General features: G+C 37.7%; 1 protein-coding gene across 2 annotated transcripts; it reads right to left on the bottom strand.

The window, feature by feature from the left end:
- Positions 1–1,002: 1,002 nt before the first annotated feature.
- On the bottom strand, positions 1,003–23,301 carry LOC122314229 (ATPase family AAA domain-containing protein At1g05910). 2 transcript variants are annotated; one of them, XM_043129681.1, is made up of 11 exons: positions 23,137–23,301; positions 22,567–22,860; positions 20,215–20,316; positions 18,258–20,072; positions 17,984–18,172; positions 17,657–17,799; positions 17,016–17,261; positions 14,384–14,570; positions 2,608–2,673; positions 2,274–2,523; positions 1,003–1,519 (listed from the first exon to the last, which is right to left on the bottom strand). In XM_043129681.1, the coding sequence occupies exons 2-11, from the start codon at positions 22,789–22,791 to the stop codon at positions 1,128–1,130; spliced, it is 3,615 nt and encodes a 1,204-aa protein (XP_042985615.1). In that variant the 5' UTR covers positions 22,792–22,860; positions 23,137–23,301; the 3' UTR covers positions 1,003–1,127. The 2 variants fall into 2 exon arrangements, with proteins under 2 accessions (XP_042985615.1, XP_042985626.1); XM_043129692.1 differs by lacking the exon at positions 23,137–23,301 and adding an exon at positions 20,991–21,274 and having other exon boundaries at positions 22,567–22,692.
- Positions 23,302–26,076: the final 2,775 nt, after the last annotated feature.

The following is a 26,076-nucleotide window of genomic DNA, read 5'->3' as shown; positions in this document are numbered from 1 at the left end:
TTGAGCGGCAACCCTAGCTTGCGGAAGAAACTGTTTATTCCAACATGTGTATATATATATAACTGCTACTGAACTAGTGAGAACAAAAACGTGCATGGTGTGAAGACGTGCATGGCATGGGGTCTGACCCTTGGTTCTCACGGGCTAAACTAATTGGAGAATTTATTGTAAGTCCACGAATAAAGGTTTTAGTTAGCTAGGATTTTTTAGTTAAGTCCAAAATATTAACCAGTTAAATGAAATTTCTACCTAAAAAAATTCATATTCCACCAAAATAAATTTTTGAGCACATGGCCTATAAAAAATTAACTTCCCATACATATTAACCTTACAATATTTTATCAAACTCGCGCTTGGCTTAGGCTGCATAAAATACTTTTGAAGATTACAAATTATTTTCGTATTAGTTTACACTTGAGAGTAATTAATAAGTCCCCTCTTTTTTTTTTTTTATGAACCGTCGTTGAAGTTCCCCTGTAGTTTTGCAGTTAATAATTCAGCATATTCTTTCATGAATTCTTTCACGTAATTCATGTAATCAGTATATCTTTTGTCAATTGGAGGATCCTTTTACATGATATGCTGCTTGTCACTTGAAATGCGAGATTGAACTTTTATAATTTCATGGAAGAGATGAAAATATAGCTAAATGTCTCTATACATTGAAAGAAACGATGACCAAATTTTTTGCATACGCGTGATTAGAGTTAAAATATCCAACAATTTTATTTTACTGCAAAGCATAAAGTGTTAAAAGCATTTTATCCTACAATATATTTTAATGAATAAAAGGAAAGAGTATAGTGTCTCCACAGTGCCATCAAAACAGCTAAAGTAATCCTGCCTCATAACAAATAGCAGAATATAACCCACATCACTTTAGAAATGATTCCAAAGCAATACAGAGCCACTTGCTCCATACAGATTGGTGGGGAATAACTGCAAACCATCTAAATAATTGAGAGAGAGAGAGAGAGAGAGAGAGAGAGAGAGAGAGATTGGTTTCACTCAATGATTTTGCATTGAAAAGAAAATCCCGACTTTACAGTGACTGGTAGATTTTTTTTTTTTTTTTTTTTTTTTTTTTTTTGGATTTTTTGTTTCAGTAAAAGAAAAGGGTCATATGATCAGAAATTTGCCTCATCTTCAGCAAATTTCAACAAATACATCAAAATTGAAGGCCTAAGCTGATCTTTCACTTTTTCTTTGGTTTCGAAAACACCCTTCATTATACGTGTGTAAAGCCTTTCAAGCTGTGGAACGTTGTAGTTAGCAGTACGCTCCAGAAAAAGCTGCTTGACGGGCTCCACTTGGCTTGAAATACCACCATCAGACATTGTAACTTCTTCGGATCTGCTCCCATCGGCATGACCAGATGGTTCGACAATAATATCAAGCTGATTACCATCAGCAGAAGATGTTTCGGGCCTCTCCGGATTTGTATTGCTTGTCTCAGGTTCCTGGGATGACTTTGCCGGAAATGAATCTTGATACCGTGACTTGTCTTCTGGGATTGAAGCTGATTTCATCAAGAAGTCTAGCATTAAAAACTTGATTTTTCTAGTTTACAGTAGTACTCGATTATGAGAAGTTAACTACAAGTGTTTCCTAGGACTAATCCAATGCTTTTCCATCTATGTTCCTAAATTTCTAGCAGATGCAACAAGATTTGTGAAATACTCAATATTCCAACCAATTTCATCAATTCCCATATCATTTACAAACACTAGCCCTAATTTCCAAAACCCTAGAATCCCCCCTTTTGATACTACACCATTCTGTCTCTGAAGAAAGATTTTCATTTCACAAGCCAACTGATAGGGGTCAGCATGCATGGTCTCCAAGGAAGAACGATATCCAGGTTGCGGATGGACACTGAATCAAATGTATCCATATAGTATGTATCAAAAGAGTCAAATTCAAAGGGTGGCATGAGAAATGGAAATAACAAACTAATGAAGAGCTGATTTCAATACAATGCACCAGATTTGATTCGTTCATAAACACCATGCATTGAGAGAATAAAGTGCATATCCCTCTATATTGACAGCAAGATATGTACTGGAACAGTAAACAGCACAGGTTCCAACAGAATATTAAAGTCAAAACGGACCATACAGCAAGAAGAAAACCAATTACAAAGCGTTTTTCAAAATAAACACTGAAGTGTGTGCGTGAGCGCTGATTGTTCTTTTTTTTTTTTTTTGGGTAAGTCATGACATTGAAGTAAGTTGAGGCATTAAAAGTACAGAATTCGATAAAGGTTTCAATACCTGCAGGTGCAGCATCAGCATTTTTCTTTGGCCGTTTAAGTACCTCGTAGCTTTGATCTAGATTAACCTCTGGCTGGACATTACGAAGTCGAGCACTTGCTCTGGTAACTGTTCCAAGTTGCACAACTGGGGTAGATGGGAAAGTAGATCCCTCCATATCATCTGGCATGTGCATAGGACCACCCTGAGCACCAATCTTGTCACAGCAGGCAACCAGTGCAGGGTCCATCTGTGATAGCATCCCATGCACCTGAGGGGGGGAAAGTAAATGAATAAGTTCATAGCATATAAGGGAGGCCCCAGAAACCTAAAAGCAATGAACAAATAAACTTACTGCATCTCGAAGTTCATAAGCTCTACTAACAATCCTAGCACCGTTGTAATCATCCCCATTATAAGCCTGAACCAGGAACAACAGAATCCATCAATTTGTCAAATGATAAAATCATAACACAACAACTAAAGCATGACTTTTGATAGGTAACTAAAGCATGATTACAATGAACTTTCGAGTTAGGTTTTTGTGCAAGATATTCCTCTGTTAGAACTTCAGACATTGACAGAAATTTCAATGGATCCTGTTTCTTTGTTCAGACTAGTTACAAAAAAAATGCAATAATCAGTCACAAAACAAAATCAATAACACCCAGTTTCTGTCTTAGAAATAAAGACATTGAAGGGACTTTTATGTACTCTCATGAGTGACTAAACATGGACACGTAACACGAATAAATTGCAATTCTCAAGCAACTTTAGTCTGCATTTGGTAAGGGTGATAGAAAAGTGGAGGATTACAAATTCATCAACAAGAGAAAAGCGAGAAGAAAATATTCATGTTATGCAGGTATTTGATAAGAAAGAAGAAAAAAAGAATAAATGGAAAGAAAAACAGCATTTATAATTTCCATTTTACCACCTATAAAATGATATACACAAAAAATAAAATTTTTATTAAGTATATATAGAAGGAAAAAGATCTCAATAGATAACACGTATATTTTGTGTTAGTCAATGTGTTACACCTATTCATTTTTGACAAACAAAAATATTCATTAAATTTTTTATAATGTTTTCTTTGAAGTTTCCAATGTTGCATCTTGGTTTGTTAAATTTTTAATTAAATGAGAACTTTGTGTTTCTATCTTCTCCAATTAGCTTAAGTTTTTGGGACGAGGAATTCCAAAGAATGCAAACGCAACATATCTTTTAACCGGTTAAACTCCCGACCTCGTGTAACACATCCCCATCGCACGAATCAAGTAAATCATTGGATTTTCACCAACGGTACATTCCCTAAAAATTGTTTTCACCAAAGTGTTCGAAGCTTCAATCTAAAGGGAACAATTATCAAGACCAAGCCTCTTACCACGTGAGCCAACCCTCGAGATTAACTAAAGAGTCAAGAAATCCACTTCAACATACAAAATATCAATCTCATTTGAAAATAATATAAACTATAATAAGATTCTTCTTTCTATATAGATCACTCCTGTATACTTGTTGTATACTTGGTTGCACCTTTTGCACTTTCTATATTAAGATCCTTCTTGCCATTGCCTTGCTTGAAAAATTTGTATGAACTCAATAAATGAAGGGAAAAAAATGAACACAAAAGCAGGTGAAAACTTGAACAACCCTAAGCAGCAAAATGTTAGTTTTTCTTCATCCCTCACTCCTTGCTCATTTCCTTTCTTGTTTTCCACCCATACCCAGGCAAATAAGAGTTGGTAGGCCTGTATGGATGATAACAATACCCTCATGACAAGTTGGCCTCGTTTTGGTTTTTTTTTTTTTTTTGATAAGTAAAAGAGATTATATTGATCCACGTAATAAGGTAAAGCCCAAGTACACAAGGAGTACATAAGAAAGAGCCTAATTACAAACTACATGCTACAGAGAGTAGAGTAAAAGTCATTAAAACTCGTTCCACTCAATACAATAGAAGAAGCCCAAAGCAACAATGTATGAAAGAAAAAGGTCCTAAAACCATCCAGAGAGCGTTTCCTATTGTCCAAACAGCGACCATTTCTTTCGTTCCATGTGCACCACATTAAGCATAGAGACACCATCTTCCAAACAGCTGCAATGTGACAATTACCCCGTATCCCTCTCCAGCATGACAATAAGTCTATCACCCTCCTCGGCATTATCCATGCAAGGCAGAGCCTCATTTTGGATTTTAAGATCGGCTCATTAGTGTTATTAAGCGACTTAGCCCATGAAATTATCGGCAAGCCTTAGAATTTAGTTGGACCAATTAAATGGACCAACCCATTTGTTAAGCCCATACACTGACCAAGAAAACGCTAGGACCTATGAGCATGACCCAACCCATTTGCAAGACCCAAAACCCATAAAAAGGGGCCCAAAGACCATGACCCATCATCTTGAAAACCCTAGACCCGAACACAGAACAGCCCTCAGAACCACATGTATATAAGCCTCCTTCATGCACGTAGGACATCAACCAAGGGCTGCCGCTCAACCTTCCTTCCTTCCTTCCTTCTCAACCCTCCACCGCATGCTCTTCCACGCTGAACCATACATTGGTCCGTCCAAAAAATGTCCCAACCACGACCAAACTGAGAAACAAGCTGCACCTCCATGGCACAACAATCACAAAGAGCCATAGCTAGGCTACGACAACAAATCATCACGTTAGCCAAGCACCCACGACAGCAAAAATCACAGAGCAACCCCACATATAGTAGCTCCTCCACGTCTCCTACCTCTGCCATCATGCACCACCGAACAACGCCATCAGAAGTCAGGCATCATGAGCAGACTTGTGTGCACCTGTTTGGTTGCACTCCCCGACAAATTGGGAAGCAAGGACAAACAGAGCCACCTCCCTCAGCCACAACACATGCTAGCCAACCACCAATTGAGAGCCACGTCCAATTGCAAATTAAAGCTCCTCCACGTTCAGCCAACGAAGCCCAAAACATGCCGCACATTATTCACGTTGATCCAACCATGAACCACAACACGGCGGAACATCCCTCACCCAGACCACCACGAGCCACCCACTAAGTCATTAGTATGAAAAATAAATTTTAGGGTTAATCCAATTTTAGGGGTTATGATGGCTTTAGGCTTTATGAAAAATAGGTCATTAGTATTTCAAGTTTTAATTACAAAGTACATGCTTAATTAGACATTTATTTACAATTGAAAAGTTACGTAAGTTACATGCCTATTTTATAGGTGACGATTGATATGCACTTGGCATTGTTGTGAGGAAATTAGAGATGTTAAAAGGTTCAGGCAAGCGGTGCTCCTATGCTAGACTTTGCCAAAGACTGATTGAGGTTGATTTTGTGAAAAATTTGCATATTTGTTTTGAAAACAGTCTTGATCATTTTCTGCACTACTCTCTGTATACGAATATTGCAACGTGACATTTAATCGTGACTAGTGTAAACATGATCAATTTTTGTACTCTATTTCTCTACTGCATAAAATGTGAATATGGTGTCAGAAATTTCTATCTGATTACATGATATTTATCTACTTAGTACTCTATTATGATATGACACTGCATCCGTAAACCCTAAGAAATAAGATTCTATTACTTTGGTTACAGGCTCTGCCACGGGTTATAATAGTGGTCTTTGGCTCTACCACGGGATATAACAGTGGCCTTTGATTTCTAACCCTGCCATGGGATCTAATAGTGGCCTCTATTTTCAGTGCACTCACTTTGGTGAGAAAATAGTGATTTATGTTTTGCAACCCTACCACAGGGATAAACATGGCCTCTATTTCTATTTCTGATGTTATTTTAGTTATGTTTGTGCCTAAGGTCTTTTGTGTGTGTGTATATATATATATTTCATCGATAAACAAAATTTTATTGATAATAAAATAGACAAAGGCCAAAGTATACAAGACATACAAAAGCATGACCGATGCATGCTAGTTTAACGATATAAGTCATGAAAAGACATGCCATTAAAATAAAATACAATCAACCAATAATATTGAAAAATAAACTTCTTAGCTCATCCATTGACCGCTTTCGATATTCAAAACTTCTTGCATTCCTCTCCCTCCAAATACACCACCATAGACAAATTGGGACCATCTTCCACACTTGCAGCCTAAGGGTTGCCCGAATGCCCAGCCAAGAAGCTAGGAGGTCGATTACCCTTTGTGGCATCACCCAAGCTAAGTCCGTCCCAGCAAAGAAGTCATTCCAAAAGGTCATAGCAATCTCATAATGAAGTAATAGATTACCTACGAACTCTCCGCTCTTTTTTTGCACGTACAACACCAATCCATCACTATGATGTGGTGCTTCCGTACGTTATCTATAGTAAGTATCTTTCCTAAGTCATCCATACAAAAAAACAAATTGCCTTCAGGGGAGCTTTTATCTTCCAAATACTCTTCTATGGGAATGGATTTGTATTATTGCGTGGTCATGGCTTGATAGTAGGAGCAGCGCCGGGGGGGGAAGCAGTGTCATACAAGTAGAGTACAGTACAATAACTCATAGAACTCCAAAAAAGGGCAACTTCCCAATCCTGTGCATTATGAGGAATGTGACATTCCATTGGAGACTTTTCAAAATTACCACTTTATGAAATTCATGAAAGACACCCACTATATCTTCTTTAATCACTTCCCAACAAGTTTGGATAAAAGAAATTGAAAACCCATCTGAATATGAAGCTTTGTCACCCACCATGCTTCTTCACACCTTTCTGATTTCTGTTTCTTCAAAAAGCCTTTCAAGCAGTCCTACTTCTTATGAATCGAGCACCAAAGTGAAGCCCATCGAGTCTCGGTTTCAAGAGAATTATTCTGAAAGAAAACTCTTGCAATAGTTGACAATGTGATATGTGATCTCAGTTTGGTTAGAAGAAACCGCTCCCTCAATCATCAATGTCTCTATTGGCCTATGGCATTGTTTCTCATATGCGAGTTATATTATCATTGAAAAAGAAATGTTCTTGAAAATATCACTGCTATATTTTAGAACTACTTGTTTCTACATTCTGTAACTAGCTCGTGCTTACACACTATTATAGATTTGCTGCATACTGAGTCTGTGGACTTACCCCTTTATGTCCACTTTTTTTCAGATGACTTTAGTGGTTGTGATAGTTGGAATAGATGGCACGTGACATAATTATAAGAGAAATGTGATATATATAAGTGTCAGGTGGCATAAGTGGATTTGTTTGAGTTAAGAGAAATTTTACTAGCATTTAGTTTATTTTACTTGGAAGATTTTTTTAGACATTGGATTTTGGAGGACTTTTGTATTTAAGTCCTTATTATTGTCAAGTTTATAAAAGGGTTCACCCCCGGGTACAGGGTGTGACAGCTCAAACCTTAGACATGGAGGGAACATACCACCAAGACCAAAGCTCTTACCACTTGAGCCAACCCCTATGAGTTCAATACCCTAGAATATTTAAAATAAAAAATAGAGAAAATGATTACTGAATGTGGTGCAGTGAAAACACAGCAAACTCTCACATGGAAGAAAAGGTTCTCTTTACACAGCGTCATAAAAGCAATCTATTTAAACAAAAAGTTCTGTAACTCAATAAATTTTGTATTGCACCATTTTTTTCCAGTAACTGAGAGCATAAGATATCTTTTTTTTTTTTTTTTTTGATAGGTAAACGATAGTATTAATACGAATAGGCATAACCCAAGTAAAACAAGAAGTTATACAAGAGATAAAACCTATCTAAGTTGCTAAAGAAGATAAAAGAAAATCGTGCATATTTTGACCATTAAAGTCTACAACAATGGCCCAAAGGACTATAGAAGTGAAAAAAATAGAGCGAAGCTCCACTAGTGTCCGCTCCTTGTCTTTGAAAATCCGCTCAATACACTCTCTCCATATGCACCACATAACACAGATTGAAACCATTTTCCACGCGGCTTTGATCTGTGGTAATCCACCCGGCATCCCCCAACTGGCCAATAACTCAGTCACCGTAGCAAGCATCACCCAGTTTAACCCGATTCTGTTGAACACTTCGCACCACAAGGCTCTCGCTGTCTCACAATGTAGCAGTAGATGATCCAAGGTCTCTCCGGCTTTCTTACACATACAACACTAGTCTGCAATAATTACCCGGCATTTTTGCAGAGTATCTGTCGTCAGAATCTTACCCAGGGCCGCTGACCAGACAAAAAAGACTGCTTTGGGAGGTGCCTTATTCCTCCACAATCTTTTTCCAAGGGAACTGACTATTTGGTGAGGTTATAAGGGATTTATAGAATGAGTGAACCGAAAAGTTCCCCTTACCCACAGGTGTCCACCACAACTTATCCTCTCGCATACCATTCAGCTTCGTGGAATACACTAAGCTGAAAAAAGCCTCGAAACTGTCTACTTCCCAATCTGGAGCTGCTCTACTAAAGGTGACATTCCATTGGACTTGATCCCCTGACCGAACCAGAAAATCCGCCACCGAAGCTTCTGGCTCACATGCCACAAGGAACACGATTGGAAAAGCATCCTTTAGCGCCGTCTCCCCACACCAGATGTCCCTCCAGAATTTTATACCGGTCCCTTCCCCCACCAAAAATCTAGTGCGGTTAGCAAACACTCCCCATCCTCGTCTAATGTGTTTCCAAATCTCCACCCCATAGGGGGCATTCCCATCTCTAGTACACCAACCACCCCATGTTCTCCCATGTCTGCGGTCAACGACTAATTTCCATAATGCTTCCAGTTCCATATTGTATCTCCAATGCCATTTACCAAGAAGTGCTCGGTTAAACGTCTTTATCCACCTGATGAGAGTGGTCTGCATACCTTGTCCCACTTAACTAAGTGGAATTTGAATTCATTCCCCATCCCGCTCCATAAGAAATCCTGGTAAAATTTTTCAATACGTGAAGCCACAGAGGTTGGGATTGGGAATAAAGACAAGAAATAAGTTGGTAGATTAGAGAGAGTACTTTTGATAAGAGTCACACGACCTCCTTTTGACAAGTATAGTCTCTTCCACCCTGCCAATCTTTTTTCCACTTTCTCAATAACTGAATCCCAGATTTGTAGGGATCATGAAGTAGCCCCCAACGGTAGCCCCAAATAAGTCACAGGGAGAGAACCAACCTTACAGCCCAAAGTGTTAGCCAATTGCTGAATAATATTGATTCTACCGATTGGCACTAATTCTGATTTATCAAAATTCACCCTTAAACCCGACGCTGCTTCAAAGCATATAAGAAGGGCCTTTAATGCCCTAAGATGTTCTTTATCTGCTTCGCAAAAAATTAGTGTGTCATCTACAAAGAGAAAGTGAGAGATAGAAATAAAGCCCCTATTCGAGTCGCCCACTGAGAAACCAGCCATAAAACCTTGGCAACCAGAGCAGTTAACATCCTACTCGGAGCCTCCATGATGATAACAAAGATGAGTGGGGACAAAGGATCTCCCTGTCTTAAACCTCGAGAGCTGTCAAATAAACCCTCCAGGCCGCCATTAATAAGGACTGAAAATTTTGCCGTTGAGATGCACCATCTGATCCACATGCGCCATTTCTCCCCGAAGCCACATCTCTGCAATAGATATAGGAGAAAGTTCTAGTTTACATGGTCGTAAGCTTTTTCCATGTCTAGTTTGCAAATGATCCCTACAATACTAGATTTTAGTCTACTATCCAGACATTCATTGGCTATTAACATGTAATCCAGAATTTGACGACCCCTTACAAAAGCATTTTGAGGCTTAGAAATGATTTTTCCTAAAACCTCCCCTAGTCTATTAGCCAACACCTTGGGCAGAATTTTGTAGATTCTGTTGATAAGGCTAATGGGCCTAAAGTCCTTCACTTCCGAGGCCCCAGATTTCTTCAAAATAAGAGCGATAAAAGTAGCATTCAGGCTTTTCTTGAATTTCCCAACATGGAAAAATTCTTGAAACACATTCATGATGTCTTCTTTCACAACCTCCCAACACGTTTGAAAAAACCCCATCGAAAAACCATCTAGTCCTGGCTCTTTATCTTTGTCCATTTTCCTAATCACATCATGTACTTCATCTTCTTCAAAGGCTCTTTCTAACCATGATGCTACTTGTGGTTCAATAGAATCAAAGTCAAGCCCATCCACTGTTGGCCTCCATCCCTCTCGTTCTGAAAAAAGATTTTCAAAAAAACTCACCACATGTTCCCTGATCACTAGAGCGTCTGTGCAGTCTCTACCATTGATTTTCAACATCTCAATGGTATTATTTCTCCTATGTGAGTTGGCCACACTATGGAAAAATTTCATGCTTCGATCCCCCTCTTTTAACCAAAGGGCTCTTGACTTCTGACGCCAAGAGATCTCTTCTAAAGATAATATTCTTTCTAATTCTGAAACCAGCTCTGTCTTACGTGATAGTTCCTCTGGGGTGAGGACTCTGTCTTCGGTGATTCTATCAAAATTCTGAATCTCCTCAGTCATGGTTTGCTTTTGTTCTCCCACATCTCCAAAACTTTGAGAATTCCAAAGCTTTAAATTGTTCTTTAGAGCTTTTAATTTACCTGCAAGAATAAAAGAGAGTGCCATAAACTGATAAGAAGACCACCAATGTCTTACCTTGTCCACAAAGCCTTCACTTTTAAGCCACGTGTTTTCAAACTTTAAAGAACGCCAACCACCTTGAATACCACCTCCATCCAGTAAAATGGGAAAGTGATCCAAACATAGACGTGATAATCTCTTTTGAGATACCTCCTGGTAATGACATTCCCAATCCGGCAAAATTAGGAATCTGTCTAGCTGAGAGTACGTCCGGTTGTTGGACTAGGTGAAAGGGCCACCTACAAGTGGGAGGTCCACCAAATTCAAGTCAAAAATACAATCTCAGAACTCAGTCATGGCTGGGCTTAGGAGACTGTCTCCCAATCTTTCACTAGGTAATCTTGTGATGTTAAAGTCACAGCCTATGTACCAAGGGAGGTCCCACCAGCTCCAAATTCCAGCTATTTCCTCCCACAAATGTTTTCTGATGTTGTCAGCATTGGGCCCATATATACCTGCAAATGCCCACATAAAATTGTCTTCCGGCAACTTAAAGGATACAGCCACTGAAAAATCCCCTACAAACTCCTCCATTTTCTCTATCACCCTCTTATCCCACATCACAAGAATTCCACCCGAGGCCCCATTGGAGGCTAAATAAATCCAGTCTACATACGGAAAATGCCACACACTTCTCACTAATTTTTTGTTCACCAATTTCAATTTAGTTTCTTGTAAACAAACGACATCCGCCCTCCATGTAAATTTCTTATGCGAAGGCGTTTATTGATCTCATTCAGCCCCCAAACGTTCCATGATAAAAATTTTGGCTTCATAACAAATCAGCATTACCCTTCCCTTTGATTCTATCACGGCTTGAGCTCCCCTCGTTCAACGACCAGTCAAGTCTCTTGAGCTCCCTCTATTTCTTGGAGCCATTTTTTTCGTATGTGCATGACCCACCTCTATTGCCGTGAGAAGCGCCATGAATTGTTCTCCGTAACCCACACACTTTATTCCCACAACATGTTGTATATCCTCTTACCTTTTCGAGGACCCAATCCGACATCTCAAAGTCTCTGGGTAATAAGCAATTCAAAGGGTAAGGGTTCCTGTCACCAACCTCATTATCATCCCCAGATAAATTATTTCTTCCCCATTCAATCATGGTGTCCACGTTATTATCCTCTTCAGCAGCAACCATTTGAGTATCTGGGACCATAACGATGTCTGTCTGATTTTGCGAGCTCCCTTCTGATCTATCCTCTCCAATTTCCAAGTTCCAGTCATCGCCACCTTCTGAAAAAAAATCCAGATGTTCACCCAAAATTACAGGGGCCTCCACTTGGGGTGACATTGACTCCTTACCCATATTCAGCATGCTGTGTGTTAAGGAGCTCACCCGAAGCCACGAGAGCCTCCATCTGGCCTTAATGAAGTAAGATGCCCCCTGTCGTTACGTTCTGTGCATGAAAATCAGGGAGAAACGTGTCAAGGAGCTCGCCCGAAGCCACGGGAGCCTCCATTTGGCCTAAATGAAGTTCGATGCCCCTTGTCGTTACGTTCTATGCATGAAAATCAAGGAGAAACGAAGAAAAATGCCTATTATCCTCCTGTTCGGCGTCCCTTGACAGTAAAATCTGCTCCACTGTGAGCGCTGGCGTTGTCTGTTCCACCTGGGTTGGGTTCACCATCGGTATCAATGCAACCGGTACTTTCTTCTTTGGAGCATGTCCGACGAAGCTAGTCGTTTTGGTGCAACCGTCGGTGACAGACGAAGCTAGCGGGTCGTCGTTTCGGATTCTCCATGTGGGAGCCTGCCCGCTGGGCCGAGAATTAAGGTTGGGTTGGGACTGGCGTATAGTAAGGTTGGGCTGGGACGGGCCTATACTGGGGTTGGGGTGGAGGGAACCCATATGTTCCGGTGTGGGTTTATCTAGTTGCAAATCAGATGCCCCATTCGAGCCCAAGGAAGGCCCATAACCATTCGGCCCCTTTTCTTTCCTTATTAAAAAGTCTACTTTAGCCTACAAATCACATAACTGAGCCTTAGCTTCCAGAAGAAGCCTCAACATCTCCCCTTTTGTCGCGCAACCTTCATTTCTGCACCCACTACCCTGGCAAATTGTTGGACATCTTTCACTGTCAGAAGGTTGTCCCGTATTCAGACCGTTGTATCCTCTCTCGCCTTTGTTTTCAAACCAATGTTCAATGGGTTGTACAACCATCAATGCTTCCCGATAGGAACAAGGTTGTGGCTAAGCTTCCGTATGTGTCCTCTTCACTCCTCCATTGCTATGAAAATTTCTGTTGCCGACTAAGGACTCCCGAAATGCCTCCCCCATTCTCCTCCATCCATTATCCTCTTCCTCTGGGATAAAGATAAAATTCCTCCTCCCTCCACCACTAAATTCCACCACAGCCAAGTAGCGGCCTCTTTCATTTGAGCACCGCTGGGCAATGAAGCTTCGGTTACCTTCCCTTATTGTGGTGTAGAAATCACTTTTCTTAGATTTTGAACATGAATCCATGGCCTTGGCCAGCCATTGTATCGAAGCAGGTCCCAGTGTAACCATAGCCACCACCTTCCAAGACCTTTCTGTGATAACCAAGTTGACCCCCTCTTTTGCAATTGTAAACTGCTTAAGAGTCAATAACTAAGGGCAGGTTTGGTAGATGAGAATTCTCATCTCAAACTCAAAATTCTCATCTCATAATTACTACTTTCTCAAATCCCCACACAAAATATAATAAACAATTCAACTTTTTCAAATCCCAAAACAATAATAATACTAAAAACAATATTTTAAACTAAAACTTAAACTTGAATGAGACCCATGAAGTGTGTTGCCCCCAGGATATTAAATAAAAAAACCGTCGCTAGCCACCCAAACTCAGCGGTGAGATTAAGTGTTATCATCGTCGATAAGAGAAAAGGTACAAGCTAAACTCGGTTGTTTGGTATTGACTTATCTGCTGACTGGTAGATATCTTATTTTCTTCAGCATTTAAATATAAAAAGACTCCCCTGATTAGCCCTCCATATCAAATCAAATTATCGGTGGCATTGATAATAATAGAAATAACAGACATTTCTTTTCAAAGCACAAAAAATTTCTTGAAATGATATCTGATTTTTCCAAACAACCAATTTGGTTCAACAATTCTAACCAATATTTTTTCATAGTCATTAATTAATGATATCTTTAGTAGGCTGGTTTTTTCACATAAAGAAGGTGCCAATTTATGCAATCCTTGACGGTAGTCTATCAAATATAAACTCAGGATGCACAAAATTTTTTGTTTTTTGATAGGTAAATTAATAATATGATACACGGTGGTTTTTTTCATTAGGTAAAATAATTGTTGTTTAGCAAACTAATATCATTTCGTTAAAGCAATTAGTCTTGTAAGGTTAAACACTGACCAAGAAAGGCCACTAAGTAGATAGAACATCCTTTTTCTCCTTAATAGGGGGAGTTATGCCACTATAAAATGAGATTATTTTTTTTTTTATCATCTCATAATTAATAATTTCATTTCCGAGATTATTAGTTATATTGCTTACAAAAAGGAGACAATGCAATGAACATCTAGTAACATGCATAAAAGCAAGGGCAGCACACCTTCGCATTGGAAACAATGAGGTCCACATCTTGCAAAAATGCTGAACATGTAATGTACTGCCCAGAATCAACACGCTGAAGTAAAGTAGCCATGTCCATAGGGTTTTGAATGATTGAGCGATAGTTTGGAGCATCCTCATCCATGACTGGATAATGAAAAGCACTAAACCTTTTATCATATAAAATCCTGCGAATACAAGAATAACAAACATAGACCGAGAATGAGCGAGAGAGACAGAGTAGTTATAATGTTTCTAATGCTGAAGTCAATACGCAAAATGCTCCTGATTGCGTGTTAAAGTCATAGCCTAGTGAAGCCAACTACAAGATATTAAATTTGGTTTGGTTGAAGTTGATAATATTTCTTTTCAACCAGAAATAAGCTAAACCATTCTTGCAAATCAAGAACCAGATTAACACTTTCCATTAGCATGAGCCAAGGCCTAAAAAAGAGTAGTACTTTTTTGGCATGAGAGTGAAAAAAATTAACAGAAATAAGCAAATAAGATCTCATTTTATTTTTTCCATTCAGCAAGTCAACATGAATCCACAACTTAATCACTTACATTATAAGATACTATGGGATTATTTTATGTACATGATAAGTGATTTCAAGGAGATGGTGTAGCTGTATAGCTTTTTATATCTCCTCCATACAATACTCAATATTAGCGAATGGTAATCATAAGGGTTTTTTACTTGTTCACGTGGTTTGTGTTGGTTTCTATTGTCTCCACTTCTTTTTGCCATTGTCATGGAAACATTTAGCAGAATGATTTCTAAAATTACACAACTGGGACTTATTATCAGGTGTTTTGTGAGAACAAGGTATGTAAATGGGTTGATTATTCCACTTCGCCAGTTCTATCCACAGATGTTAAGCCAAATTTAAGGCAAATCCTGATCACATTCTCTCACTGCAATGTTTGTATTTTGTGTTTTGAAGTAGTGTTTAGTTTGAGTATCAATTTCTCTAAATCTGAGCTGTTTTCCATTGGCCTGTAAAGAGTATTGATGGGCTGGCTAGTATCCTTGAGTGTGGGTTCTACTCATTGCCTATGACATGTTTAGCCCTTCCTTTGGGAGCCTCTTTTAAGACCCAAAAAAAAAACAATTTGGGATATTAATATTGAGAAGACGGAGTGTCTTTTGGCAGGGTGGAAGCAGATGCATTTGTCCAAGGGTGGAAGGATAACTTTGAGCTAGAGCACTTTGTCAACTTTACCCACATTTTCATGTCATTGTTTCCTCTTCCAAAGGGCATTGCTAATCATTTGGAAAATCCAGCAAGATTTCTTGCAAGGTGTGAACAATGAGTTAAGATCTCATATGATAAATTGTCTATGGCTTGTTCTCCAGCTTCCATGGGTGGCTTGGGGGATTTTATTTTGTGTAATAAGCCTGTTGGGAAAGTGGTTATGGTGTTATTCTTCTGTGTATGTGTGTGCACGAGAGAGAGAGAGAGAGAGAGAGAGAGAGAGAGAGTTTACAGAGGCTGGTGATGGATGCAAAATATGGATATGATTGGGGTGGATGTGCCTATCGAATCTTGTTCAATTGAGAGAAGAAAAAGAAGAGGGGGATGCGGTGGGCTCCATCAAAGATATTTGAGGTCAAATCACTTTATCAGGAAGGAGTTATCTTTTTCAATGGAAAGAATAAATAGAGTAAAGCTCCCTTGGGAGCAGCTTCCCTCACTTAGGTGGTAACATCAAGGAAAATTCTTACAGTGATTAATGTAAGGAAGCGAAAATTTATTGCAATAAATTGGTGTTGCATGTGTAAGAATAATTTCTATTTTAGACACCTTTACATTGAATGAAAGCATATTTATATTTTCCACTTTCATTTTTCAAGAATTTTTAGAACTATGTACTATTTCTAGCTAGGTATATCTGCTATATGCTCCTACTGTATTCGAATGGTCTTTGTGCCCATTGATAAAACTACCTTAACCAAAGAATTTACCCTTTACATTTGTAATTCATCATCCATCAGAAGGATTACCTACTACACAGCCTGTGTACTATTCGTGTCCCTAAGTATTCTTATTAATAATCTACTACTCACTCTATTTATCCAAAAATTACTAATCTTCTACTTGTCAAAAAATTATCACCCCCATTGCTTTCATATATGCTACACTTTCATTCACAGTGCTACAAATGCAATTGTAACAGATCATCATATTAATGCAATTCCTAACTTAAGCTTGATCGAGTGTAATATAATCTCATACTAGTGTACCAATTGACCTCATGATAAAATTGTCAGGGTACAATCTAGTGGTCAAAGGACGGTATTAGGATGATCTACAGACTCAAGACATGTTGGGTTAGATTCCATTTTAGAAGTGATGTTGGATTATCTGATACACGGTTTTAATTGATGGAATCATATATCCAGGGATGGCTCAGAAGGGAGCCCTGTCTTGGAGAGGTTCCACGTCATCAAGAAAAGATTGAGAACTTTAGGAGAATCTTTTATGAAGAAATGCAACTATATGTTAAATCCCTCATGTCATAATCTAAGAAAATGCAAGTCATGAAAAAAATCAAGACATGTAGTAGTATCAATTAAGAAATAACCAATCTTTATCGAATGGACTAGGTGTAGGAAAGGAAAATCTGACCGGTTGCAAATGTCTCTGAGGCACATCCGCAATCGGCGAAGGGCATGTTGTTCAGCTTCTAACTTGGCTTTTAACTCAGAGGCCTTTGGACCACTTGCCACTTTTGGGGCCCTGGGAAGTTCAGGAAGAGAGGCAGAATCATGGGATTTTTCGGTCACGCCATCCAACAAGACCGACAAAGCAGCTTCAATTAAGCGGTCAAAAAACAATGATTTGTCTCCATTAGACGGTTCACCAACTTCGTAGCTGACCAAAAAATAAAGCATTAGTCTATAAAAGTAATTTTAGCCATGAAAAGCATTTCAGATATGATAAAATTGACTTGTCAATTAAAGTTCTCTACAAACTAAAGCTTTGGGAAGACACTTCAGAACTTTATGTCCAATTCTGACCTCTATAAATTGTATTACATTAGAATTAGAACTATCAGTGTTAGAGTCTGCTGTGTAAGATTTTTTGAAAGACAATTAAAATCAATGGTTTTTGTACACAACAGCCCCAAACTTCTTTTGAAAAAAAATTTTTTGATAAGTCAAACTTCTTTTGAAAAATTACTCGTCAATGTACAGAAAATGCATCAAAATGTTAAAAACATCAGTTATGAAATTTGCAGATTGCTTACAAAAAGACTGAAAACATACACAGAACAGTGAGTAAATACTGAAGAAGGCAAGTCCTCAATTTCAGAAAGTGGGACTGCAGATGTCCCAAGTAACAATATAGGCAAGTCAGAAGGCAATTCTTCCAGTAAAGTCTGCAGGACAGCCCTCAATTGTTCATGTGCCTGAAATGTTAAACCTATCCAATTAGATAAGAGGAAAAGTAACAGAGTTAATGAAGGATTTTTTTTTTTAAAGTCAAATATAGATTTATGAAGCACACTTAAGAATAAAACATGGATTTTGAGCATGACCAATTTCTTGTTTAGAACTTCAATAGAATCAGATATGAAAAAAGCATGCACTCACAGTTTCCCACCAAATGTTGAACTGAGGCAAATAGAGTATTGACGGTGTTGTTCTTCTTGCTTCGCCAAAGATATGTACCAGTGCCTCCTCAGGTGTCTTTGCACTAGGATCTGAAAGAAGAGATGGCAGTCCTAGAGAATGAACAGGAAATTTCTCCAGTTCATGTAAAATTGCAGGCCCAATATGATCCTGTTAAACTGAACCAGTAAGTATATCTCATTTGCAGTTAATATTGTCAATTTATCAATATCAATATAAGTTCGATGATATTTACCAGCCCAGTACCTTCACCACCATGAAGCAGAAGCCGAGGCCTATAGACAAGAGGAATAGCAGAACCATAGGAAAGCATAGAAAGCTTGGTCAACTCTGATGAGACTGCAACCGCAGGGAATATATCTGATATAGTATTCATGGCTTTCAGGAGATGTCCCTGTAGACATGGTGCAACTACTGAAGACAGCGGTCTAGAGTGCACGAGAGCGCCCCGGTGAGCAGCAGGAGTAATTGTTGACATGGCTTCGACAAAGTGATACTTCTCAACCCTTACTGAATCAACATCTATCAGAAATTTGTCATCGCTAGTGTATACCTGAGGGTATTTTTCACGAAAAGCACGAATGGCAGCTTCAGTGCATAGAGCTTTTAAATCAGCGCCACAGTAGCCTACACAACTTGTTGCAAGTTCTAATTTTAGTTCCTTTGAAGGAGGATGCTTCCATTTGCGAGTGTGAATGTCCAATATTTCAGCACGAGCCTCACAGCCAGGCAAAGGAAAGTTAAATTCACGATCAAATCGACCAGGTCGGCGCAATGCCCCATCAATTGCATCAATCCTGTTTGTTGCTCCAATTAAAACGACTTGTCCACGAGAGTCAAGGCCATCCATTAAAGCAAGCAAAGTGGACACAATGGAATTATGAATTTGCTCTTGTTTGCTAGACCTCACAGGAGCAAGTCCATCAATTTCATCAAAAAAGATGATGGAAGGCTGATTCCTCTGTGCTTCCTCAAAAAGTAGTTTTAACTGTCTTTCAGCCTCACCAACCCACTTGCTTAAAACATCAGCTCCCTTGCGCATGTAAAAACTGACTTTCTGGCCAGCCTTTGATGCAGCACAGGCTAATGCTCTAGCAATTAATGTCTTTCCAGTGCCGGGAGGACCACATAATAGTACACCTCTTGGTGGGGTGATGTGATAACTTGCAAAGAAATCTGGATATAATAATGGAAAGAAAACCATTTCCTTCAAGGCATCAATATATTCGGAAAGGCCACCTATATCTTCAAAACTAACACTCTCATCAACCTGTAAAGGTTGGATGTCTGCCCCTCCCTTAGAACTTGGCCCAGCAGTTTGAATCCCAGAAGACAATGTAGCGAAAGCATCACCCTGATGACCCCAACCTGATGCAGCAATATTCAATCCCCATGCTGTTGTACCATGCATGTCCGGTCCCCCAAAAAGCCAAGGTGGTCCAGATCTGCCCCCACCTCGCCCTAAGGGAATTGCAGGGCCTTGGTCTAACTCATCCACAAGAAGAGAATCATCAGAATCTTCAGCTCTCGTCAAACGATGACGCTTATGTACTCTTGATCCACCCTTCCTTACATCCCTACCAACCTTAGGCCCCATTCCTTGGTGTAATACCCTTCGAGGAGATCTCGGTCTTGGCTTACCTTCTTCCATAGACAGCCTTCGAACATCTGCACGATTTCGAAGATCATATCGCCTTCTTCCCTCCTGTTCTTCACCCTCTTCATCATCACCATCTTCCTCTCCATCATCTTCACCCTCCCCCTCATCTTCTGCCTCACCGTCATTTTGCCCATCATCTGCATCATTATAGTCATCATCATTTCCATTTACCATGTCATCTCGACCAGCCTTCTCCAGTGAAGTACCTTGCTCATCATCAGACTCTAAACCCAATTGTTCTCTTGCAACTACTTTTGAACGACGTGGTCGAAGTCCCTCCCGCCGAGGTGTTGTTTTATTCTTCACAATTTTCCTACGCTTGGGAGACGATAACTCATCATGACTCACACTGTTGCCAACCTGGTTCCTCAAAGGTCGATATGCAGGTCTCTGAAATAAAATGGTACAATTTTAGCTCCCAAAACCAAATCATGTATTACAGAGCTGTTATATTGTTGAAACCTGAACCCTGTTGAAGCCAAGCTAATAAAATGAAATATAAAGTAGCATGTTTGACGGTGATAAACCTCACCATCAAATCCTCATCCTCTGTTCCAGAACTATCTGTGTAATCTTCCAAATTTACAGAAACCCTTCTCTTTCTTGTAGAACGCCGAAGATTGGTTGCGACTGACTGCAAATATACCCATGAAAACCATATATGAGAATTTCAAACCATGTATTTAGCAAAAATGTCATAATGCCCATGACTGAAAAAACCTGTTAAATTAATGTCTCACTATTATAGGGATGCAATGCCTTACAAGCATAAAAAATAAAAATAAAAAAATAGGAAAAGCAATTATCTTTTACCATCATAAAGGAAATTCAGAATATTGCATAAAGTCATGCTATCACTATGGTGGCCCACCTAAATTATATATATTCAGCTTCCTTCCTGTATTTCACTAACAGGAGATCTCCTATCAGCATTACCATGTCACTACCTTCTCAAATAAAGGGTCAGGACTAAAACCCAGTATAAACCGAAATAGGAGGCTAACACAGTTTCCTATATACAGTCAATTTAGGAGTAATCTTCTTTCTCATGCAAAAGATCAAAGAGAAAAGAAACAACAGTAGAGAAAAGAGATTGCCAAACCCCAACCAAATCAAATTGAAATTTCAATCTACCTTGTCACTTCATAGGATTTTTTCTTTATAAGTAAAGATATTTTATTGATATAGAAATAGACATAGCCCAAGTACATAGGAAGTATACATGTGATTACACCTTGTTAGGAACTAGCAACAGTTACAAGGAAATCATGAAAGCTGAGACCATTAAAGTCTATAATAACTACCCACATAAATAGAGTCTTCCAGAAAAAACTCTGAAACTCTTCCAAAGAACGCGCACGATCCTCAAAATTTTGGTCATTCCTTTCACTCCAAATACACTAAAGTAAATGGGAGCCATCTTTCACAAAGCTGCGATCTGTGGTGTCCCCGTGATCCCTCTCCATCTTCATAGGATATTTCCTTCTAACTCTTCTCTTTAAATATGCCCATAAGGTAGCTATAATCCATTCTTCCTTTAAGTTCTTCGATTTGGTTTCAAAGGGATGTCATGTAAATCTCTCTTGGAATGGCTTAAAAAAGTGTTTTTCATTGTGAGAACTACTGGTTGAGAATAATAAGAGAAGAAAAACAAGCAGCACGATAGTCATTTCCAACAAGTTTGTAGTTCATCAAAAACCCACTAGGATCCCATTGGTACACTAGATTGCAAACAAGCAACACGATAGTCATTACAAACAAGTTTATAGTTAGTAAAAAGTTCAGAAAATTCTTGTCGGTATAATTATCCCAAATTTCAGTGAAAAGTTCTATAAAAATTTGAAGAGGACTGTATTTCAACCATCTAGCCTAAATCATTGCATCCGGAGAAATGATGCCAAAACAGATGCTTGAAGAATCAAATATTTTGTTTGTAATTTTTCTCTTTTTTGTTCTTCCCCTCTCTCTCTCTTTTGCGTGCTATGCAATTTTTTTTTTTTTAATGAAATAAGATTCTTTATGGAGTATAGCTCTTCTTTTATAGAAGTAAAATTTTTTATTGTCAATAGGTGTCGCCCTAGTACAATTGACGTATACAAGAGAAACCAACTAGCTAGGATCAAGTATAGTTGGTTATGAGGACAGATATTGATGCACGCACAGAGTCGTTCTTCAATCATTCCTGTTTCCATGCTGCTCTTGGGGCAAACAATGCTAAACTTTAGAAAATTTTGAATGAATACGTTAACTTTGTGTTAAAATTTACAGGAGATTATGTGTTTTAATCTTTACCCTTTATATGAAAACAAAATAACATGGAAATGATAACAGAAGATGATCCTGTTAGTGAACAACTGGAGGCAAGCCGAACACACACATAATTGACCCAAAAAAGTACATAGTAGAACTTTGACTTTGAGGTGCATTAACACTGGTGGTTTTCCATACGCTAAAGCACACCAATCACACTGCCATCAACAAAATGAAATTTCAATAGATTATGAAAATGTTTAAAAAAAAAAAAAAACCCTCTTGAAAATCCGATGAGGTAATTGCATTTTACACCAAACAAGAATCCGTACAAATTTGTCAGTCCATTTTTCCCTTTAAACATTCAATTAAACACGACACTAGAAGAAGCTCTGACCACAATGCTGGTTAAGAAGTATCGCATTATGCACAAACCACTGTTTCCAAATTCAGGTCCTGTCTTTAAAATAAGTGACATATAAGAAACACACAGCCTTAAAATGATACTTGCACCCGATAATTATGGATAATCAACAACATCCTCCTCGTCCGTTGCTTAATCAAATGTCCGAAAAATCAAATTAAACAGTATTCAACATACATCGCATAAGAAATGTTAATAAATATCACTTACATCACTGTTCGGTGCTCGCACGCACAACATCTTGGCAATCTGAGAAGCGGCGGTCCTGGTCTTGCTCTTGCCCTTTCCTTTCCTGGTGCGAATGATGTTGGTGTTATAATACAGGTACGCCCGTCCATAAATCTTTGGCCGTCTCCGAAGCCTATCGCTGGTGCGCACCGGCCTCGCCTCCGCCTCTCCATCCCCACCTTGCCCAGTTTTCTTCGAACTATGCATGCCAATATGATCACAACAACCAAAAAAGATCTAGCTCCGCTCTTGATTGCACCAATTCTGCTCCATACACTGCACAGAGATGTTTTTGTGTTAGAACAGCCATCAATTCCACCGATTAACGGAAAACTACGCATGCAATGCAACTTTTCAAAGAGAGGGTAGATATGAAAATGTAAATCGTTTGAGCTTTGTACATGGAGAAGGCAAGTGAACGAAGAAGGTAGAGCTTACCTGAGGAATCTTTAACATTATTGCAAAAAAAAGAAAAAAAGAAAAATGGAAGGAACCTAAAGATACAGCGTCGTGAACATCGCAATGATAGGGAAGCGGACGTTGGATATTTACCTGATTAGAGATCTGGCGGTAGCAGACAGCTGAGCTGAGCTCAGAGAGCCAGAGAGGTTGAGAGAAAAGGGCTAAAACCCCAACTATGGCAGTGAAGGAGCTGCAGACATATATATATAAAACCTAAGGGTAACGAACAGGGTGAGCCGGGAACGAGTCGGGACAGTGCGAGTCACGAGGACGAGCCGGTGTTTTCAAGCCTCTGGGACCCACTCGTGTCTTCTTTCTGTTCGCCACGTGTACAAACAATGAAGTGTGTGCGCTAATTCGTATTTTGCCACATCAGCCAAAGTTGGGCGTTTTGATCACGTTGGAGTCCGTAATTTTTGCTTACGTGGCGATTCATTATTGGGTTTTTCTGTAAGAAGGTTTCAGAAGTCGGAGAGATCTTTTGTTTTTCGGTTTTTCTCGAACTAATTACACACAATGGCCGAGTTTTTCTTTGGATGTCACCTGTGTTTTTGTTTTCACCAAATTTTTATGTGTAGTTATTTTTATATATTTTAATGATATAATTAGTTATATATTAAAAGAATTAATCCAATCAATTATATTAATAGAATATAAAATATACAAAAATGATTGTACATATTATTACTCTTTTCTAAACCTTTTTAAGATTAGATTTTGAAAAATAAGATGGAAAATTTTCAATAATTTTTTTATGAAAAATAAGTTTTGTAATAGAGTTTATGAAAGTTAATTAATATAGAGAATTAAAAATTTGGTTTGAATATAATTTTTTAAGAATATTTTTATTTTGAAGTTTATGCAAAAGTCACATTAATTTTTTTGTTTAGATAATGATTAGGTAATAAAACTCAAATAAAAAGTTTTTTAGATTTAATCTCCAACTTTTCTATTTTTTTAATTCTATAAAAAGTAAGGGTAAAAAAAACCTGTGAACTGGTGGGTTTGATTCGGTACAGTTTTATTTTTCTCAAAATCAGTTTGGTTTTAATTTTTTTTTTAATACCGAATTGGACTGATTTATATATATATATATATATATAATTTTTTATATATTTTTTATAAAATATTTTTATATAATTTTTTATATTATATATATACTAACTATATACATATGATAAATTACTAATTAATATAATATTAAATTTTAAAATCCTATATAAATAACTATATATTAGCACTATAGTCTATTATATTAACAATTATACTAATACTATCTCATTATATAATATATCACTATAGTCTATAATATAATTATGATATATATTATAATATACTACAATATATTCCTACCAAAAAAATATACTACAATATATTATCACTAGATTATTATATATTATATTATATATACTATATAATATACTGAAAAAACTAAATCGAAACCGATAAAACCAGAAGTACATGTTTAAGGGTGTAATCAGTCTGGTATTGGTTTTTTAAATCTCAAAATTGGTATATATCGATTCAGTTCTAAAACATATCAAAACCAGACCGAATCATACCAGTTACATCTCTAATAAAGAGAATGTACATATGGAACTTAGAACTCACAGTCTCCTTTGCTAGTATAATCTAAACATATAATTAAACTATATAAGTCAACTAATTATATCTTAATAATCTTGAAAAATGAATGTCAACTCTAAAATATAAAAATTAAGACGAGCTAGTAATTGCAACAAATCTCTACTCAATTTCCTTTCTTATATTTTGCTAAGATTATTATTTTTTAGTTAAGCTTTCCTTTTCACCTTCTAGAAAATAACTCAAAAGAATCTGTCCATCCACACTACTTGGAGCTACCTATCCCTTGTGGGTTGGTTGTCAATCTGTAGTTTTTTTAATTGATATATAGTAGGTAGTCTGTGAAAATCTTTCCACTGGTTACTAGTGTGTGTTGGTTGGGCAGAGCTGCCCACTGGTTGATCTTTGGTTCTAAAGTTTATATTATAATAATAGATTTTTTCTTATATTCCACTTCTTGTGTTTTGCAAAAGATTAAACAATACCTCTATCGTGTCAATTTGGGTTAGGTATAGCTTCATTAACTGCGTATACCATTGGCAAGAGGTTTCGAGTATTAGAGGTTTAGAAAGCATATGATGAACTTGGGCAAACGGTGGTAAAAGAACTTCCATTTCTTACATTAATTGGTGCTGTCGAATGGGATTTTATGATTTTTTTTAACAGTTTTGGCTTTGTCAGCAAAAGAATTTTTTCTACAAATTGAAGTTTTTCCAGCAGAATTTGCATTCCTCCATAAAGCACCATTGAACTTGGGCAAACGATGGAAAGAAACAAAAGCATTTCTTGCATTAATTGGTGCATCGTCGAATGTGGGTTTTATGATTTTTCTACAATTTTGGTTCTGTCGATGAATGCATGTTTCTACAGACTAAAGTCTTTCCATCTATACTACAGTTTTTTGTTCTATCACCAAAAAGGTTCATTTTTCTACTGAAATTACATTTTTATTCCCGTAGTTTAAGAATTCGGTGGACAAAATTTGAAATAATTGAGATCAATCTATTAACTTTCCTGCAGTTTTATATCCATCGAAATTGCGTAAGTTTTGTTGATTTTTTTTTTTTTTTCCACCAATAAGAATTTGTTCTTTAAAAGCAATCAAATGGCCTAGCTTTTGAAAGTAATATTACAATTACAACCGTTTGAAGTTCCATTTAACATTCATTATTATTGGGACTACCAAATAGCTATACAAAAAAAAAAAAAAAAAATCAAATTTTCAGAAATATCCTAAAACTATATGTAAGTTACTATTTCTGAACCTTTCAAAAAAAAAATTATCATTTCTGGAAATTTATAAAATCCTATGGTATGAATTGAATTTCTAAAAAACAAGAACTATTTCAATATTCATATGGTACTCTTGTCTCGTAGCCCACATTCCCCAATCCAAAATCATGGTATGGTTGTACATTATATAGACTGAACTGCACATCATTATAT

Source organism: Carya illinoinensis, chromosome 1 (genome assembly GCF_018687715.1).
Source record: "Carya illinoinensis cultivar Pawnee chromosome 1, C.illinoinensisPawnee_v1, whole genome shotgun sequence".
Lineage (NCBI taxonomy): Eukaryota > Viridiplantae > Streptophyta > Magnoliopsida > Fagales > Juglandaceae > Carya > Carya illinoinensis.
Note: the sequence above shows the minus strand (reverse complement) of the source record. Positions and strands in the feature narration are given on the sequence as shown.

Coding starts and splice junctions, on each gene's coding strand:
- LOC122314229 (XM_043129681.1), bottom strand. CDS start 22,791: ATGCATAGTTCGAAGAAAACTGGGCAAGGTGGGGATGGAGAGGCGGAG. Junction 20,317..22,566: donor TGCGAGCACCGAACAGTGAT/GTAAGTGATATT, acceptor GTATATTTGCAG/TCAGTCGCAACCAATCTTCG. Junction 1,520..2,273: donor TGCTGATGCTGCACCTGCAG/GTATTGAAACCT, acceptor TGATGAAATCAG/CTTCAATCCCAGAAGACAAG.